The 19,355-nt window shown below is 42.7% G+C and overlaps 1 protein-coding gene across 7 annotated transcripts in view; it reads left to right on the top strand.

Moving 5' to 3' along the window:
- The window catches only part of MYRIP (myosin VIIA and Rab interacting protein), a 159,387-nt gene that overhangs the window by 120,211 nt on the left and 19,821 nt on the right, over window positions 1–19,355 (top strand). For all 7 annotated transcript variants that reach the window (XM_079947216.1, XM_079947220.1, XM_079947215.1 and 4 more), the window contains exons 7-10: window positions 34–114; window positions 2,548–2,700; window positions 13,276–13,453; window positions 16,346–16,992. In XM_079947216.1, the coding sequence (XP_079803342.1) occupies window positions 34–114; window positions 2,548–2,700; window positions 13,276–13,453; window positions 16,346–16,992 (1,059 nt within the window). The remainder of the gene's footprint in view (window positions 1–33; window positions 115–2,547; window positions 2,701–13,275; window positions 13,454–16,345; window positions 16,993–19,355) is intronic.

Genomic DNA, 19,355 nt, shown 5'->3' with positions numbered 1-19,355 from the left:
TGCAGTCCTTACCCGTGCATGCCTTTTGTGCAGGACAAACAGAATGAAGCTTGCTACTTACGGGACCATAAGGAGGAGCTGATAGAAGAGCTTGCTACCACCATTGTCCAGAAGGTATGACTCAAGACTTTGCTACTAGGTGATTTGACTACTAGGAATGATAACGTATAGAAACCTTTGAACAGTTATCGGTATGTTTGTAGAATTTTCTAGCCCTCGTGCCAGCATTTTTTTTTTTTTAATGTAATCCTAGGCATGGAAGGTGGAAGTTTTCATCAGGGCAACAATGCATGGGGAAGTGAGTTTGACACTTGCCTCTTTAGCCATGATCCCAACAAAAAAGCACCCCACCTGTCTAAAGTTAGCTTAGGGGGGCTCCCATTGGCCCTAACTCAAGCTTCGTGGCAACTTTCATTAGGATCACAGCTTCAGAAAGAATGGTTAAGCTACACTTCCCACACGCTGGTGTCCCAGTGAAGATTGCCCCCACCCAACAGGTTGGATTATATTTCTAAAAACCCCTAACATGGCTCCTAGCCATGCAATTAATGTAACTCATAATTTGATCCACAGTGGCAGAATACTTGGGACACAGGCTGGAGCCTACTTGAAGACCTACTCTGTGGCAGTGCAGGCAGCAAAAACAAAAAACCCAACATTTTTCTCTGCCTCCATTGCATCAGCAAGCACCCATCCAGCAGAGCTGTTTTGAGTGGTCAGGGGTCTTTTATACTCTGGATGAGAAATGTGACTACTCGACAGCCCACTTTGAACAATTTGCTCAGCACTTTGCTGACAAAATCGCTCGGATCCATTCCGACTTGGATGTGATACTTGACGCTGGTCAAGTGGATGTAACTTTGGCCCCTGCTTGTCCCATGATAATGGATGGGCCTTTTTTCCCAATTTGCACAGCCCAAGGATGTGGACCAGATCCCCGGAAATATGAGAGCTACCAAAGGCATGCTAGATCTTTGTCCTTCCTGGCTCAATAAAAAGGCCAGTGGGGGACTGGCTGAGTGGGTTAAGGGATGGTCCAGCAAGCCATGTGGTGGTTCTAAGGGTTGCTTCCCCTGTTGTAAGCCTGACTACTTAAAGCTGCAGTAGTCAGAATAAATAGAATTCTGATGCAACTCCGTAGCTCTCTCTCCTCTAATGGAAATCCCCTTTACATAGTAAACTACACTGTAAAGAATAGCTTTTGCTCAGAACTTTACATGACTCAGAAGGAGGGGGTATGTTGTATTATTTGTTGGGCAAACAAGGGTTTTCCCCACCTCACCCCATTATTCTGCCCAATGGTATGGTGGTGGTGCTTGTGGGTTGTTGTTGTTTTTTTGCACGAGTTGGTGTATCTATTTGATTACTTTCACCCCCGTGTTCTGACAGTAAAAAAACTATTTCCCTCTCTTGTCGTTTACACTGGGGACAACCAGTTTATTTTCGTACTGTAGGATCCCTCTGTTCGCTAGAACGTATTATTAGTTCAGAGTGTATTTTTCTGTGTTTCCCTAACCTCTTCATGGGCTGTTTGGTTCTATATATGAAATCAGTGCTGCATTGCAGTAAGGGCTTATAGCTGTGTAGATCAACATGCACTTGGATTTAGTAAGGCAGCATAAATGAAACCCAGTGAGAAATGTATCACTCAGCAGAGGGATATGCCTCTTCGTTGCATGTGAAAACAAGTCTTCTCTTAACATGCGAAAGCATGGGGGAAATACCAGTTTCTTAAACTGCTTCTTCGTTCTCTTTCCCCAGGTGGCACCATGATCTCTATTAAATTGAAGTGCTTATGTCTGCTAAGTTAGGGCCAGAGAAAAGCACTGAACATGCTGTGCTAATAGCCCTCCCTTATTTAGATCATTCACATAACTTAAGTACCTTTAATACTTCTTTAAAATGCCTCTACTAGATCTGTTTTAGTGGCTAAGGACTTGTCCACACTTTTGCTTGTCCTTCTTTCTCCCAGGGAAATCCCTCTCTTTCCTGCTGAATTGGAGCAAACGTTAATTGGGTTTCCCATGGATTGATGTTTTCTCCAATTCAGCAGTAAAGAGCAGGTTTTCCTGGGGAAAGTGGTTGGGCAAACGGAACCCAGACTTTCTAGGAATGGGACAAGTGTGGACAAGCCATAAGACTGCATAGACATTGCACATAATGAGCACCTAATGTCTTAGCCCACTTCCTAAGTTTTGCTAATTCTCTATATGCACCGTGAGGTTAATTTCTAGAAGGATAAGATTTTTCAATGCAAATAGAAGTACGTGTGTGTGTGTGTGTGTGTGTGTGTGTGTGTCTGTGTGTACACACACCTTGTTGTTATAATTCACTCTTGGGCTTTTTATAAGTACAGTGAATTCAGATAACAGAACTGCACACAACCTGCCCAAACATCAACCTTTCGGGAGCTAGAGGAAAAGAAGAAGCCATGTTAAGGCTTCTGTCTCAAATCTTGATGACTCAAGTCCCAAGTCAGTTTGGTATGGCTCCTGTGGCAATACTCTGCACTGAACCCTTCCTTGTTTCCTTTTCGACGTGCTGCAGATCATAAGGAAGCAGAAAACCAAACGTGAGCAGGTGGAAGCTGGTTTTGAATGGCCGCAGTCCAGGAGCAGCAGCGGCCTCACATCTGCTACTGTCTCAGATCAGAGCATGCTGACTTTCCCAGGGAGTCGCAGGGGATCGTACACATTATGGGTGAGCTACCAGATCTGACCCATCACACTTTCTTCAGCTGCTTGAAAACTGATACATAGGAAAAAGGAAGGTACATGGATGCTGGGATGTCAAGTAATATAACTGTAGGAAGCTGGCATCTGAACTTAAGAGCTGTTTCGTACAAAGGGTAGTGAACTGGGTCCTGATTTTGCTCATAAACCAAGAGTCAAACCACTGGAAACAACATAATTGGACAGGAGTACTTAATGTCAAGGAAAGTCGGGCAGCATTGGAAGCCTTTGTGTTCGTAGCTGAGGATATAGATATTTACTGGCATCAAGCCTCAATTTGGCTTTGAGAACAGTGAGGCTTAGTGTAAAGCACTTCCACTTTGCGAGCTGATGTGTTGTTGCAGTCCCTTTTCTCAGAACTTAAGGTGTCAGTTCAACATTCAATTTAAAATGCTGGCTTTTAAAATTGCTTCTTTGCTGTCTTTCCCCAGGTAAATTTAACAGCCACTTATATATCATGTTATATTTAAGACTGTTCCCACATCCCCTGGGTTCTTTTCTCAGCATAAAGCCTTTATAGCCTGCTAGACTGTTGCAGAAAATCTGACAAACAGCAGTAAAGTGTGATGTGATGCAGGACTGGCAAGGGAAAAGCAAAATAAAAGGAAGCCTTTTGTGGTGTATTTTACGTTGACAAAAAATAATAATAATGACTGAATACTTTCATGGTTCCTCATGTTTATTTATAAATGACAAAATGTATAACCCATGTTTCCTTCTCCAAACTGAGTTTGCAGGTGACTCTTTCTTCAGCAGAGCACAAGTTTGTCTTATAAACTGGTTATACCACAGCAATGCCACAGAACATGGTGCGCTATGTGGACATTTCAGTTACGCTATTATCACTAGCAGATAATTGTATAGACTCTGTTGAACATAGCAGGACCAAATTACAGCTGTTCTGATAACTTCTGCCTCTTTCAGCCATTCATGGCAGGGAGGGGTGAAAAGGAATCTCTCCACAGAACGGAGAGACTGGTGGAAGAATTTTGGTAAAATGTTCATAGGGTGGATCAGAGGGCACTGAAGGCTTATCTTAAGAATAAATGTTAGGGGTGTGGATGTTCTTTCTTTTCACTTTTTATAAAACTAGCATAGGAACATGAAAAGTGCTCTGCTGGCCCAAAGTCCATCTAGTCCAGTATCTTGTTCTCACAGTGTCTAAGCAAGTGCTCGCGGGAAGCCCACAAACAGCATAGGGGTATGACAAAAGTCTCCCCACTTGTGATTTCAAGCAAAAGATCCTAAGCATATGCTTTTTCTCATGTAAATGGGACTTACTTCCACATAGTTCTACAGAACTTTGTTCCGTGCATGTGGATTTGCACGTTCGATGGAGACCGTTTATTCCTTCTGTCTAGAACCCTCTTGTTAAGTAGCCCATGGTATAAATGTTATGTGGGATAGCTCAGTTGGTTGGACATCTGGAGCTCAGGATTGAGGGTTTGAGCCCCACGTTGGGCAAAACAATCCCTGCATTGCAAGTCGTTGGACTAGATGACCGCCATAGTCCCTGCCAGCTGTACAGTTCCATAAGGAGAGAAATAAAAAGAGCAAGTGTAATATAGTGGTAAAATGGCAGACCTAGGACCTGAGAAATCAGGGGTTAAATCCCCACTCAGTCATGAAGTTCACTGGGTGACCTTGGGCTTGTCAGTGCCTCTCAGCATAACCTACCTTACAGCGCTGTTGTAGAGATTGAATTAAGAGTGAGTGAATGATGTATACCACCTTGAGCCCCCCCCTTCCCTTTTTTGCTCCACTGCTTTCCTCAGGAAAACTCGCTCTGAATCGGAACAAATGGCAATTTGGATTTCCTGTGGATTGCTGTTTTCTCCGATTTAGCAGTATAGAACAGGTTTTCACAGGGAAAGTGTCGTGTGGGGTGGGGGAAAGTATGCATCTGTGTCTAGGAATGCGGCACAAAAGGAAGTCTGGGTGAGCCCTTAAACCAGGGTTTCCCAAACTTGGGTCTCCAGTTGTTTTTGGACTACAACTCCCATCATCCCTGACCACTGGTCCTGCTAGCTAGGGATGATGGGAGTTGTAGTCCAAAAATAGCTGGAGACCCAAGTTTGAGAAACACTGCCTTAGACGCAACAGCTAATGGAAAGCCAGAAGGTTGTGAAATGGCAGGAACATGGCAGAGAAAAATCAATGATCTGCAGGGAAAGCCTTGATCTTCATAGGCCAAAAGAAGAAACAAGGCATGTTGTCAGTTTCTCCTACTCAAGCCTCAGTGTGTATTTATTTATTTCCGTGAAACAGCATGTTATCTCTACTCATTGTCAGAGATCTTAAAACTTTTAAGGCTTAATTAAAAATCTGTGATAACTGGAGCCTGCTGTACTGAAGTATTTAGCAAGGTATTTTTAGTTTGGTGCATTTGTGCAGTTGTTCACATAAAAGCATTTGTTATTTTTTAAAAAGGAAGCCTATAGGCTTTTTCTGTCAAAGAAGCAGGGAATATGCTCTGATTAGCTGTGATGGGTGCTGTTCTTAGTGGAACACATCAGGAAGGAGCAAGACTGGAAAGTGAAGGACTTTTAAAAGCACAGCTGAGGACAGCAAGTGAGGAAACAAAAGCAAACCTAGTATTGTTAACAAGGGAAGTGCTGATTTGAAGGATGTGCCGAGCTGGTGTGTGATATCTACCGTATTTTTTGCTCTATAAGACTCACTTTTTCCCTACTAAAAAGTAAGGGGAAATGTATGTGCGTCTTATGGAGCGAATGTGGGCTGCGCAGCTATCCCAGAAGCCAGAACAGCAAGAGAGATTGCTGCTTTCACTGCACAGCGATCCCTCTTGCTGTTCTGGCTTCTGAGATTCAGAATATTTTTTTTCTTGTTTTCCTCCTCCAAAAACTAGGTGCGTCTTGTGGTCTGGTGCGTCTTGTAGAGCGAAAAATACGGTAGTTTCACTGGAGCAATAGGTCAAGTTTTGGCCTGCTTGTAAAGGTGGTACTCCAGTGAACACCTGGTGACAACTTCTTTCTGTGAAGGTGGTATACTTTTATGACTGAGATCAAGTGATCTTAACATCTGTCTTGCCGACCGTGGAGCATCCAATTCTTCTGGATTCACTAGTTCAGTCATTATTCCAAATTTTAATTGCCCCATTTACCACTGCAAAATAATTTCAATAACACAATTCCTCGGTGTTTTGCAAAGCATAACTAATCATCATTAAGAAGCACTTAGCAGTCTTCTGTTGAGAGAGGTTATGTACATAGGTATAAAATGTTGCACACTATTCGCACTGAGAAGTTGGTCCTCTTCAAAACACTCTGCCAATTAAAGCATCAAATGTGCTGTTCAGAAATGGAAAACTCCCCAATAAGCCTGCATTTAATTCTGCCCTTGCATCACGATCCACAAATGAGTTCAGCCGAACTACTTGGTTGTAAGCTGATTAATGTCAACAGAGAAGTAGGCTTAAACATCAGCTTAGTTTAATTGCAGGGTGCTCAGATACATTATAGTACATGGGTTTATTGGGGGGCAGGATTTAAAATTAAGCAAATAAGCATTTTCAGATTTGCGTTGTAATACCATATGCATGAGATAATATTATGCAGAAGAACACCTGTCCACCTGCATTTAAAAGCAGAGACCAGACCTGAAGCAGACGCTTGTCTATAAACAATGTATTTGTTCCACACATTTATTTTCAATTGGGAACATACCATTAGATTTTTTTCATGAATAATTTTTAGCTTACAAATAAGTACATGCTGAGTTCATTACCAGAACTTTATTAGCATTTGATGTTCAAGCTATATTCATTAGCTGTGACTTCACACATAGGCTCCAGTGCTTCTAACCCTGACATCGCACACTTACTTAGCATGAAAAATTCTGTTGAGTAATAGGTTCATTTGCATTAATGGCTATTTTAGTGCCATTGACTATGGAACAGAAACAAATATTCACAGCAAAGCCTGAATTCACAATGTGCATGCTGTGCATTCAGATGTGAATATTTGTAAATAGAAAGTGATATTTCAGTTATATATGCACATTTTAAAAGCATGATTAGTTTCAGCCTTGCTTGGTTTCCATGGAATTAGAATTTTAACCAATGAGATTAAAAGTGGATAAAATGTGGCAAATATGTTGCTATTAAAATGTATGAAAATAAAATGTTTATGCCACGTTGAGCTCCTTGGAGGAAACCTGCGATATCAATGCAATATTTTAGTACAGCATTCCAGGCTATTAATTTTTTAACTGATCTATTTACACTAATGCTAAACATTGCTGCCACAGAGTTTATAGATATAGAAAAAGTTTTTTCAAAAAAGAGTATTCTCTAGAAAGGAGTGCTAAACTGCTGCCTGGGAAATTGTTCTTCAGATCTCTTCTCTTCAATGGAGTCTTCTTCTATAACATTTTCTGTGTCAGAATAGAATGTATTTTGAAATACTTGAAATCAATATCATTTGGGCTGCAAAGACATAGATCATGAAGAAATGGAATGTATCGTCCGCCTCATCCATGCAGTGTGCATTTCATCATTGCCCCAACTCATGCTTTTATTAACAGGGAGATTAATGTGTCTGGGGGCGGTGCTAGTTTCTCCTAAACCACTGAGCCTCTTGGGCTTGCCAATCAGAAGGTTGGCAGTTTGAATACCCACAATGCAGTGAGCTCCCATTGCTCTGTCCCAGCTCCTGCCAACCTAGCAGTTCAAAAGCACGCCAGCGCATGTAGATAAATAGGTACCACTGCGGCGGGAAGGTAGCTGGTGTTTCTGTGTACTCTGGCACTCATCATGATCCTCCATGTGGCAGTAGCGGTTTAGTCATGCTGGTCACATGACCCAGAAAGCTGTCTGTGGACAGATGCCGGTTCCCTTGGCCTGAAAGCAAGATGAGCGCTGCATAGTCACCTCTGACTGGACTTAACCGTCCAGGGGTCCTTTACCTTTACCTTTTTACCTAGTCTCTCCTGCTTTCCTCATAGAAAAAGTGATGCTTACATGGGGCTGGATTCAGACTAAGTTGAGTTTAAGTCTCATCACAAATATTTGAAGTCCAATGTATTTCAGTGGAAGCTAAGTTGAACTATCAGTCTGTGCCAAAGTGTTTACTCAAAGCTAGGAGGGTTCTACGTTCTTGCATTTAAGAGGAATTGCTCATGTTTAACAGTAAAACAGGAAACATATTGCTAAATTTTACCAAAAGAAAAGTACTGATAATAATACATTAGATGTGCAAAACGAATTCCGCTCTAATAGCATCATGTTATGCATGTGCCACTTTGTAATTATATGCATTTGGAGTATCTTGTACCTGTTTAATGAGCTAAAAATATATTGCCTGATTGCCTTGTTGGAAGTCAGATTGAAGTACTGAGATGAGAAACATTTATTGCAGAGGTAGCTAAAGTGATATCCTCAATATTTACTATCATTATTATTAAAGATGTTGTTAGACTGCAGCTGCCATCAGCCCCTGCCAGCTTTTAGGTACAATGATTCATATTAAAATATGTTACAAGTGCCCGGAAGTATCCTTCAACTCATAATTTTTGCAGTCATTTGGACCTAGGGTAGTCCTTCTCTGTCTGAAGCCCTCAGTTCTCCTTAGGGGGCAGTGGTGCGATTGATGATTCTCTAATGGAGCTGTGTCATGGTCCAGGACAAAGTTCTAGCCACTTCTCAGTCACTAGAGCACGAGACTCTTAGTCTCAGGGTCGTGGGTTTGAGCCCCATGTTGGGCAAAAGAAGAGACTGGGCTGAATGACCCTCAGGTTCCCTTCCAAGGCTATGATTCTATGTACTAGTGTACTGATGAATTTTCAGGAGGACTGAATGCAAGATTGGAGAAATGAGAATGAGAGCGAAAGCAGAATAGATATTCCATTCCTAAAAGGTAAAGGTAAAGGGAACCCAGACCATTAGGTCCAGAAGGCGGACGACTCTGGGGTTGCGGTGCTCATCTCGCTTTACTGGCCGAGGGAGCCGGCGTTTGTCCGCAGACAGCTTCTGGGTCATGTGGCCAGCATGACTAAGCTGCTTCTGGCGAACCAGAGCAGTGCATGGAAACGCCGTTTACCTTCCTGCTGCAGTGGTACCTATTTATCTACTTGCACTTTGACGTGTTTTCAAACTGCTAGGTTGGCGGGAGCAGGGACTGAGCAACGGGAGCTCACTCTGTCGCAGGGATTCGAACCGCTGGCCTTCCGATCGGCAAGCCCTAGGCTCTGTGGTTATGACCACAGCGCCACCCACGTCCCATTCCATTCCTAGCAGTAGTCAAATGCACAAATGGTTGCCTAATAATATTTGTCTATTTGTTTCACCTTATTTTCGTCTAGCAATACTCAAAATATTTTTACTTTCCTTTTCTTTTTTGTCTTGGGCAGGTCCACTGTGACACGGCTGGCATAGATTATAAATAGCTTGCATGGCTGGGTGGGGAGGAAAGTAATTTATTTGCTTCTGCTGCCACCTGCTGAGGTAGCTTTTCACTGCAATGAACACTGAAATAAATGAATTGAGAGGAAATTGTTTGCAGAGTAGTTTGTGGGTAGATAATACAGTACTTTAGTTTCCTTACAAATTTAGAAAATATTTCCTGCAGATATATAAGTAATCTACTTCCTGACTTTTAAAAAATATCTTAAATTGTAATTCTGCCAAGAATAGCAGTACTGCAGATATAGCAGTAGGTTTTTTTTAGTTTTTTTTTGGCTGAAACAGACAAACATACTGCATCTTACAGTTTGTTATATAAACTATAAAGAGGCTGTGGTTTACACTGATCTTCAGATAATCTGTTTTTGCTAGATCTTTATTGCACTATGTAGACTTTTATTTGCTTGAAACAATTTTCAAACAACGGGCAAGTAGAATAGGCAAGGAATGTGCCCCTCCCCTCTAGCAGCCTTCCATCACCCCCTTAATTTCTGTTCCGAAAGGTTGAGGAATAACATGGCAGATTGTGCAGGAAGCTTGTTGGGAGGGGTTGAATTGGCAAAAATAGCCTCCCTCCCCATTCTGAAGTGAAGCAGACACACTGGGACCTCAAAATAAATGCTTAATTGTTTTCCCCTGTTGCCAGCTGATGGAGGCCTAATTTTAGCATTAGCTTTTCAGCGCCAGCCATCCTAATACCTTATGTTTTCAAGCTTAACATTGCCTGTGGGTTACGTATTCTGTGAGGGCACAGTAAATCCCATGCGGGTTTAGCTGGCTCAAGTTGCAACCTTCTCTGGAGGGCTGCAGAATGAGGTGCAGTGGAGATAATGTTAACTGGCATTTCCCAAATGCAGCATTTAATTGCGGAAGAGCAGCTTCAATTGGCCTGCGCTTTACATTAGGTCACCTGGAGGCAATTTGCTCATGATTGTGTGGCCTCTGGCTATCCAGTGTGTCAGAACTAATAGAAATGTTTCTCGGTTACCCTCCAACAATCATTAACCTTCATTTCTTTCAAGTTCACCTACTGTCATTATTCACCAACTGCATTTCTGCAGATGTCTTGTAGCTGCCCCAAGCAATCAGGTATCTCTGCAGGGGCCATAGCCACTGGGGGTGTGTGTGTGTGGTGTCATTGGAGAATCAGTCTCTCCCAATATTACCCTATGCTTCTTTCCAAAGTGTTCAATTTTAATTAAACAGTGTCTCTGTTCTTTTGGGATGCGGGTGGCGCTGTGGGTTAAACCACAGAGCCTAGGACTTGCTGATCAGAAGGTCGGCGGTTCGAATCCCCGCGACGGGGTGAGCTCCTGTTGCTCGGTCCCCACTCCTGCCAACCTAGCAGTTCGAAAGCAAGTCAGAGTGCAAGTAGATAAATAGGTACTGCTCTGACGGGAAGGTAAACAGTGTTTCCGTGCACTGCTCTGGTTCGCCAGAAGCAGCTTAGTCATGCTGGCCACATGACCCGGAAGCTGTACACCAGCTCCCTCGGCCAGTAAAGCGAGATGTGTGCCACAACCCCAGAGTCGGTCACGACTGGACCTAATGGTCAGGGGCCCCTTTATCTTTTACCTGTTCTTTTACAGTGGCAGAGGCATTGCTAACGGGAAATGTTATTCAGTAGCTCAGCAAGAACTAACTTCAATGCCAAATGTAACTTTATGCTGTCAAAATTGATTAACTTTATTACAGTGCTTTATTGGGTTTAGATATTATATTTATTACTGGTTGTTTTTTTGTTGTTGTTGACTTAACCAAAGCCCACCATTGCCACTACTACCAAAATGTAGCTTTATCACTTTCCCCGCCATTTTTCCGCAAACTTATCCTGTGATCCTGTGCGTAGGTAAAGGTAAAGGTAAAGGTACCCCTGCCCGTACGGGCCAGTCGTGACCGACTCTAGGGTTGCGCGCTCATCTCGCTCAAGAGGCCAGGAGCCGGCGCCGTCCGAAGACACTTCCGGGTCACGTGGCCAGCGTGACGAAGCTGCAACTGGCGAACCAGCACCAGTGCTGCACACGGAAACGCCGTTTACCTTCCCGCTATAAAGCGGTACCTATTTATCTACTTGCACTTAGGGGTGCTTTTGAACTGCTAGGTGGGCAGGAGCTGGGACTGAACGACGGGAGCTCACCCCGCCGCGGAGATTCGAACCGCCGACCTTACGATCAGCATGTCCTAGGCACTGAGGTTTTACCCACAGCGCCACCCGCGTCCCGGGTCCCTGTGCGTGGTTACTCAGAAGTAATTGTCACTAAGTTCAATGAAACTTACTCCCAGCTGTGCACATATAAAATTTCAGGTATACTTAAGGGATAAGTTTGACCTACCACAAAATGTTGCAGTGGAGGGGTGTTCCCTGTTCAGAGTTCAAGCCACTCCAGTCCATTAATCCCCCCCCCCCCCCCCAGTCGTCTGATACAGTAAGCCTGCAACATACACAGGGGTTAAGTTTCAGGGAATCATGCTTAAAGCCAAAATTGTGTATGGTCAAAACCCACTTGGTTCAATGGCCGGTGGGATTGGCAACAACATTCCCCCACCGCCCGAGATAAAATTTGAAAACATGTGTAGGTTCCTCAATGAGCAAACCACCCATTGAATGAGAGCTTCAGATAGTCTTCTGGGCAGAATGAAAGTAATTAGCAGTTAACTGCCTCACACTAAATGATTGTCTGAATAACACTTCGAAATAACTGAACACTCTCAGAAGTCAAATGTTGTAGCTAAATGCCTACCTTTTAAGAGGTCTGAATGTCTCAAGCTGTAATGCCTCTCTAGCAAATTCAGCCCTTTCCCCTCCTTCTATTTTCTTCCTACAGTATATTGAACATGATTGATTGCTTTCCTTTATGTCTACTGCTTTCTCACTTACTAGTGCTTGCACCAGTGATTCTGACTTTTAACAATTTCAATTACCCTGTGGGTTATCAGAATAAAACACAATCTGATTATCTAGCCTAAACCCCCAAGCAAAACTGACATCAGCAGTGAGAAATAGCCTTACAAGGGCTTTTTGAGGATGCAATCAGCACCATCTCGTCTAAATCTCTCCAGGAACATGGAGTAAATGGAATTGTGGAGAGATTGTGGCGGGGTGGAGGTGGGGAGCGATGTGGGTTGATTTGGCAGGAAAATAATATTCAGCTGCTTCTGACAATTTCTTTGCATTCAAATGCTGACATTATCATTTTGAGCATGGCAAATATAATTGCTTTCCTTTCAGTTTTGTATGGCTTCCTTCTTTCTTTAAGAACTTTTACCTACCACAGGAGGGGAGAGTGCTCTTGTGCTCAAATCCAGACCCTCCAATTGTCCCTAGGGACAGTTTCAGATTTACAGAACCCATCCTGGTTTCTGATTTGATCCCAGAATGTCCCACTTTTCCTTAGGACGTCCCTATTTTCATCGGGAAAATGTTGGAGGGTATGGAGTTATGTGACCCCCCTCCCCCAAGCCATGGAGATAAGTAACTCTACAACTTTTCGAAGACATCTGAAGGCAGCCCCATATACAGATTTTTTTTTTTTAATACTTAATGTTTTATTATGTTTTAATATGTGTTGGAAGATTTCCAGAGTGGCTGGGGCAACCCAGTCAGATGGATGGGGTGTAAATAATAATATAGTTGTTGTTGTTGTTATGGAATAGGAAGTCTCAATTTTATTCACCTTATGGGGATGAAAGGGAAGATAGGAAAAGGTTGTGTATGCTGATTATGATCAGAATGAACAACTACTTGATTAGAAAATACTGAAATAGAAAGCAGCAACACAGAGGCCATGTCAAGGGGAGGGATGTCTTCTATCTGTTTGGGAAAGCATAAAGCAGTACAGTCCTGAAATAAGTTTAGTTATCTTGTCGGTTTGTTTTCTGTTAATTACTATTCCATATATAATGACATGACTTTAGCAATTAACTCACATGCATTTCTGAAAAGGAATTAGCAATGGGAGGATTAAAGAGTTTACCTCTTGATACGGAAGTAACGAAATTCTGTTCTCTTTCCCTTCTGTGATTTGCACTTTTCTCAGTGCTGCTCTTGCAAGTAACTAACATTTAACATCTCCATAGCTGCCTTCTGCTAAATATATCGTTCTCCATATTTTCCCCTAACAGCGGTCTCAGTCTGCATTCTCTCTGACCAACGAAGACGCATCACGCAGAGACAGGGACCGTGCATCTTCTGTGCCCGAATCTCTCTGGAGACAACCCAAAGGCCCGAGCGGAAAGCAGAAAGAGGACAGGCTTTCTGCATTGCCCAGCTGGAAGAGCGCAGACCAACTAAACGAACCAAGTAAAGGACTGTGATGCCTGCATAACATTTCTGTGTTCTGTGTGAAAGTAGCTACTTCTCCCTAAGGTTTTAGGCTGAAACCAAAAAGAATAACTTCTTAAAGGGGTACAATAAAGGAACAGTCACCCACAAATTGACTGAATAGGCTGTTGCTCTTGAAACCTCTGCTCATAATAACCACCTATCTTTGATTAGGAAGAAAAAATATAGTAATTTGGCTAAATATTCTGACTCACTGGCCTATTTCACATGACACAGGAAGCCAAACTTTGGCATAGCAAAGACTGTGCAAACATGCAACCACGTGCCAAGGCAAAACCTTAGCTTGGTGTAACAGTAAAAAGAGCTGTAAAAGATGTAAAAGAGTAAAAAGATGGCTGAGAGCTTTTCTCTGGGAACCTGCACATTTACACAGCCTTACCAAGGCATAGCTTGGCCTACCATGTTATATGAACCAATTTTGGACAATCAGAACCTGTAGCCCACATAAGAAGAGGTATCTGATCTCTTGCCATAGACGCAAACATATGATTCTAATGTCAAATGGAAAGGAGACTTCCTCAAAACATATAATTACGTTAAATTGTTATAAAAGCTATGTCTTACATGGGTTAAAGCTAAACTGCTTACCAGTGCTCATTATTAGTCCCTGACATCTGGATTGTGGGTGGGTGTGTAATCACAACAATTATTTATTTATTTATTATTTGCAAAACAAAAACGAAACCCTAAAATCCATCAAGATTAAGAAAATAAAAATAAAAAATATGGCGGTGAATAGCATAACAAAAATAAAAATCAACAGTAAAATTACATTTCTAAGTACAAAATGTATCACAAATCAGTGGATCAGCTTTATACATAAACATAGATGGATCAGCCCTCAGCAAAAGACTGAGTGAAGAGATCAGTTTTAAATGCTAATATTATAGGCACCTGCCTTATGTTTTACACACTTTGCTCCTTATCCAGCTAAGGATAAATCCATAAACGGCAGTTTCCAAGCATGCATGACCCTGGTTGAATCAGGACAGCTGTAGCTAATGATAGTTTTTCTTAAATGGCTACCTAATGCACTGGTGGCAGAAACCACCAGGCAGCTCTTCCAGAAACCCAAGAAGGTAATTTGTGCACACATTTTGTGTGAGGTCGCTTGAATAAGCACTAGCAGATGATGCTTATGTGAACTTCACTAGTCAAGCACTGAATACTTCAAAAGATTCAGTCTTGGGAAAGACCTTGACCTCTTTAGCATGAAGGAATTATCTCCCAAGGCGTTTCACGGTGTCTTTGACATAAGCAGCAATTTGCAAGCATAAATAGGCTGTGGTAATTTAAATAAGAACCTGACAGTTCTGCTTATTCACATTTCGTGCTTTCCCTGATTTTAGCCGTGTTTTGCTCCAGCCTTCCCACAATCATTGTCGCTACTATATTGTAGATTTTATCTATTAATAATATATGCTGTGCTGAACAGATAATGCTGCAAGTGAAATTATCTCAAGTTTCAGGAACTTATTTATGGTCATTAAACTACTGGGAACCCATGCTTTCACCTACCAAAATATAAAATCGCTACATTTAGCTGAATATGCACATAATAAGGCTATTTAAGGCTTGGACAGATAAAGCTTCTAGCTTTAGTATTTTCAAGGCCATCTAATCTGTCCACTTTGAAAGTCATTTATGGCAATGTGAAACTACAGCCCAGATGGTTGGTTCTTATAAAGTGACATTATACAACAGATTTTCTTACAGCGTGCTAGAAAGTGTATGTATATTCAGCGTGTTGCTTATTGTACAATGATCTAGCAATGATCCTCCATGCCTGAAATTAATTTTCTGCACACATAATGCAAATCAGTGGTGCATCCTTTTATGAATTGGCACCTTGCATAGAATCAGCACTGTCAGCAGGAACAGCTGGGCAAAAAGAAGTGTGAGTGCCAATCACACACATTTGTGATACTTCACGCACACATTCCAGGAAGCCTTTTTTAAATCACAGATCCCAGCACATGTGCAGTGCTTATATGCACTGAAATTGCTGTCAGCACTAATATAACTTAAAACTTAAATATGCCACTAACTATATTGATAGGGACGCAGGTGGCGCTGTGGGTTAAAGCCTCAGCGCCTAGGGCTTGCCGATCGAAAGGTCGGCGGTTCGAATCCCTGCGGCGGGGTGCGCTCCCGCTGCTCGGTCCCAGCGCCTGCCAACCTAGCAGTTCGAAAGCACCTCCGGGTGCAAGTAGATAAATAGGGACCGCTTACCAGCGGGAAGGTAAACAGCGTTTCCGTGTGCGGCTCTGGCTCGCCAGAGCAGCGATGTCACGCTGGCCACGTGACCCGGAAGTGTCTCCGGACAGCGCTGGCCCCTGGCCTCTTAAGTGAGATGGGCGCACAACCCCAGAGTCTGTCAAGACTGGCCCGTACGGGCAGGGGTACCTTTACCTTTACTATATTGATGGGATTTGATCTGCTTATGTCCCTTGCCCTCTAAACCAGGCACCCCCAAACTCGGCCCTCCAGATGTTTTGGGACTACAATTTCCATCATCCCTGACCACTGGTCCTGTTAACTAGGGATGATGGGAGTTGTAGTCCCCAAACATCTGGAGGGCTGCGTTTGGGGGTGCCTGCTCTAAACAATTTCTAACAAATTCAGATGCATTGGGTCAAACCCTGATTGGTCCACTCCTCATTATCTTATCATGAGACATTGGATTGAAGCCTCTTCCAAGCGTCTATTATTCCCACCCAAGATCTGTGACATGAAATACTGTGCAAATCTTTTCTTGTGGTGACACAGCAGACCCAGGTATGGTAGAACGCTTTAGGGTAAGGCAACACAATAATGATGGAATTGTATCTTCCTCTTGTGTTTCCTTAGCTTTCCCCCCTGTCTTGGAAAGCACAGATGGAAACTGGGTGGCCCTGCAAAACGTCAACTTGCCTCGCCCGCGAATGCTTGCCAAACCAAAGAGCCAAGTGTTCAAAGCCTTGGAGAGTGAATCCAGCGTTGTATCTGCTTATGATGAGATGGGCTCTGATAGCGAAGACGACTATGACTGGAACGTGGCTTTAAACAAGCTGCGACAGAGACCCAAGCAGCTGTCAAATTACGCTGGCTCTCAGTGCAATGCCGAATGGGAGTGTGGCAATGAACTGTACCAGCCTGTGGCCTCCCCATCATCTGGGCTGTTTACCAATGCGGAGGCAGTGTACTCTGATTCTGAAACATCCTCAGTCAGTTCTTCAAGGGAGGCTAGGGAGCCTAGCTGTCTTCCTTGGATGCAGAGGAGAACTTGTAACAGTAAACCCAGGGAGGAAAAAGCACAATTCCAGGAGGAACTAGATGTGAACTTTAACCCACAAGCTACCAGTTTAGACTATTCAGATAGCAGTGAAAGCGAAGAAGCCTATCATGACTTGGAAAAGAGGTCCAGGAGGTGGAAAAAAGGCAAGACTCAATCAGAGGATTTATGCAAAGGCAAAAACCGCACAAAATCGCACATGAAGAAATTGAGCACAAGTCAGGTAATTAGGCTTCAATTAATGCAATGTATTGCCTGCAAGCATCAAATCTATATCTGTTGTTCAGAGTCACAAGAACACAGTATTAACCCTCATTGCTCACGTTTTATGTCATGGTCAGGATTGTGCCAAGGACAATTGCAGTAAATAAACTAAGTTAATCTGGTACTTTTCCATACAGGAGGGTTTGGAACCATATGATACATAAACTTCAAGGATGGCCTCCCTAGTAATGAGTACAGTATTTGTAGTCATGCTACATACAATGAATACCGTATTTGCAGCCATGCTGTGTAACAATGCCCATTTTGGCTTGCATACTTACAGTGATTCTGGCCTTCATTCTCATTCCCAAAATGGCACTCATAGGCTGTGGAAACTACTCTGAAAACAGGAGGCACCCTCTGGTTTTGGTAACCATGATCACAAAGAAGTGACCCATGTTGTTATATATAACTATGTGGCATATCGTAAAATGTAATGGCTAGGAGAGTGGGAATGTGGGAGTGGGTTGGTGTGGCACTGCCTTGTGTTTGGTGAATGGCCAAGCTGATATGCCAATCTTGATATGATTTTCAAAGTGTCTGTGTACTTAGCACGCAGGTTTTGCTTAATTCAGACCACATGAACTGTGTGTGTTTGTGGGTGACACTTATCAGAATAGCATCTAATAGGAGGGGGATTCAACCCTTTTGCCCCCTGCTGTGGTCCTGGGGAAAATCCCTGAATGGTATTAGCATCCCTACCTGCAGTTATCCTGATAATTTTCAGCTACTCCCACTGATGAAATGTGGAATTTAAAAACCTGCCCATTAAATTCAATGGCACGTTTAGTTCGGCCCTTTGTAGCCCCTTGAGGCTGAAAGAGACAGAGGGGAGAGCATTACCCATAGAGCCATTGTTGCTCTTGAGTGTTCGGCTGGGGGTAAGAACAAGGCTGCTTTAAGTTATTTAAATGTATACTAGTTTAAAATAATCTGCTGCTAACAGTGGAGCAGGGCCAGCATATTCCAATGAGCCACCCAGCCACAGGCAAGCATAGTATGGAAAACAGATGTCATTAATACTTCACAATATTACACCCATTCTGCATTTATTTTTTTTACTACAAAGGTCCATTCTACTATTATTCATAAAAGGCTTGTTATGTTTAAAGAGAGAGAGGAGGGAGCGGGCACACGTGTTTTAATAAAGCTTTTCCTTAGTAAGTAACAATATTGAGCTAATGGCCTCATCAGTTATTTTACACGTTAGACTATTAGCAAGATTGCTACAATTAGGACACTCAATTTTTTTATTCCCCGGCTTCCACTAGATGGTGCTTTTAGCTAATATACCGCAGGGAAATCAAATTTTAAACTGCAAGCCAATTCAGAGCTTTTTTCACTATGTGCTTAGGATGTTGCCATGCTCAAGGCTAAGAGAGCTGCTGGCATCTCTTGCCCTATTGTTATCACATACAAGATGGTTGTTCATGCAGCATCTAACGGGCAAGAGCCATTTAGTAAATCAAATGTGTATTTTGTCAAAGTTCAGATTACATTTCAAGAGGTGGTTTTTTAAGAAAAAAATTAACTTTTCATGTGACGATAACTTTAGCTGGTCCAGCTGGGAACAGGTGTAACTTTTCACTTACTAGAGTTAAATGAAAGAGAGTGAAATTAGATGATGTACTTTAGAAAAGTTTTATATGTAGATAAAAACCTCACATTAATAGTCATAGGTACCATGAACGGATGCCATTATTGGGTGACTTGATTCTGTCTTGGGGTTTTCCTTTGTGCCCTTCACTACTCAGATCACAACTTTTTATTTCTCTGACTCGTTATTTTTCCTATGAAACTGCAACTCAGAAGGACTTGAAGCCATGCATGTGGGCCAAATTTTGTGGGATTTCCTTCCACTTGAGGTCAGATAGCCCCTCTCCCTATTGAACTTCCTTCCAGTGTTTGCTGAATATTTTTTTATTCCAACAGGCATTTTAATTTAATTCTGATTTTATAGTTTCAACTCATTTTTAGTCTTATTGTATTGGGTCTCCCATATTGGGTCTTAGAGATGGCTGTGATTAAGCAGCATGCAATTTTAAAGAAATAATTAATTAGATATATTCCCGATGAGCTGAGGCGGGAAAAGAGGGGGATCCCTGGCCGTACCAGTGTGATATCACGCAAGCCACGCCCACGCCCCCCCACGCCAGCCGATTGGCTGGCCAGGGATCCCCTCAATCGCGCAGAGGCTAAAAGCCAGCCCCCGCGCACGTGGAGAGGGCATGAAGCCTGCAACTCCACCTTCTCTCTAGTTCGGAAGTGGTTTTGGGCAGTCAAGGAGAAAAGATTGTTTTTAATGTTCATATCCCTTCAAAC

This window comes from Podarcis cretensis, assembly GCF_951804945.1.
Source record: "Podarcis cretensis genome assembly, chromosome: 12".
Classification (NCBI taxonomy): domain Eukaryota; kingdom Metazoa; phylum Chordata; class Lepidosauria; order Squamata; family Lacertidae; genus Podarcis; species Podarcis cretensis.
This window is presented reverse-complemented; position numbering and strand designations above follow the sequence as displayed.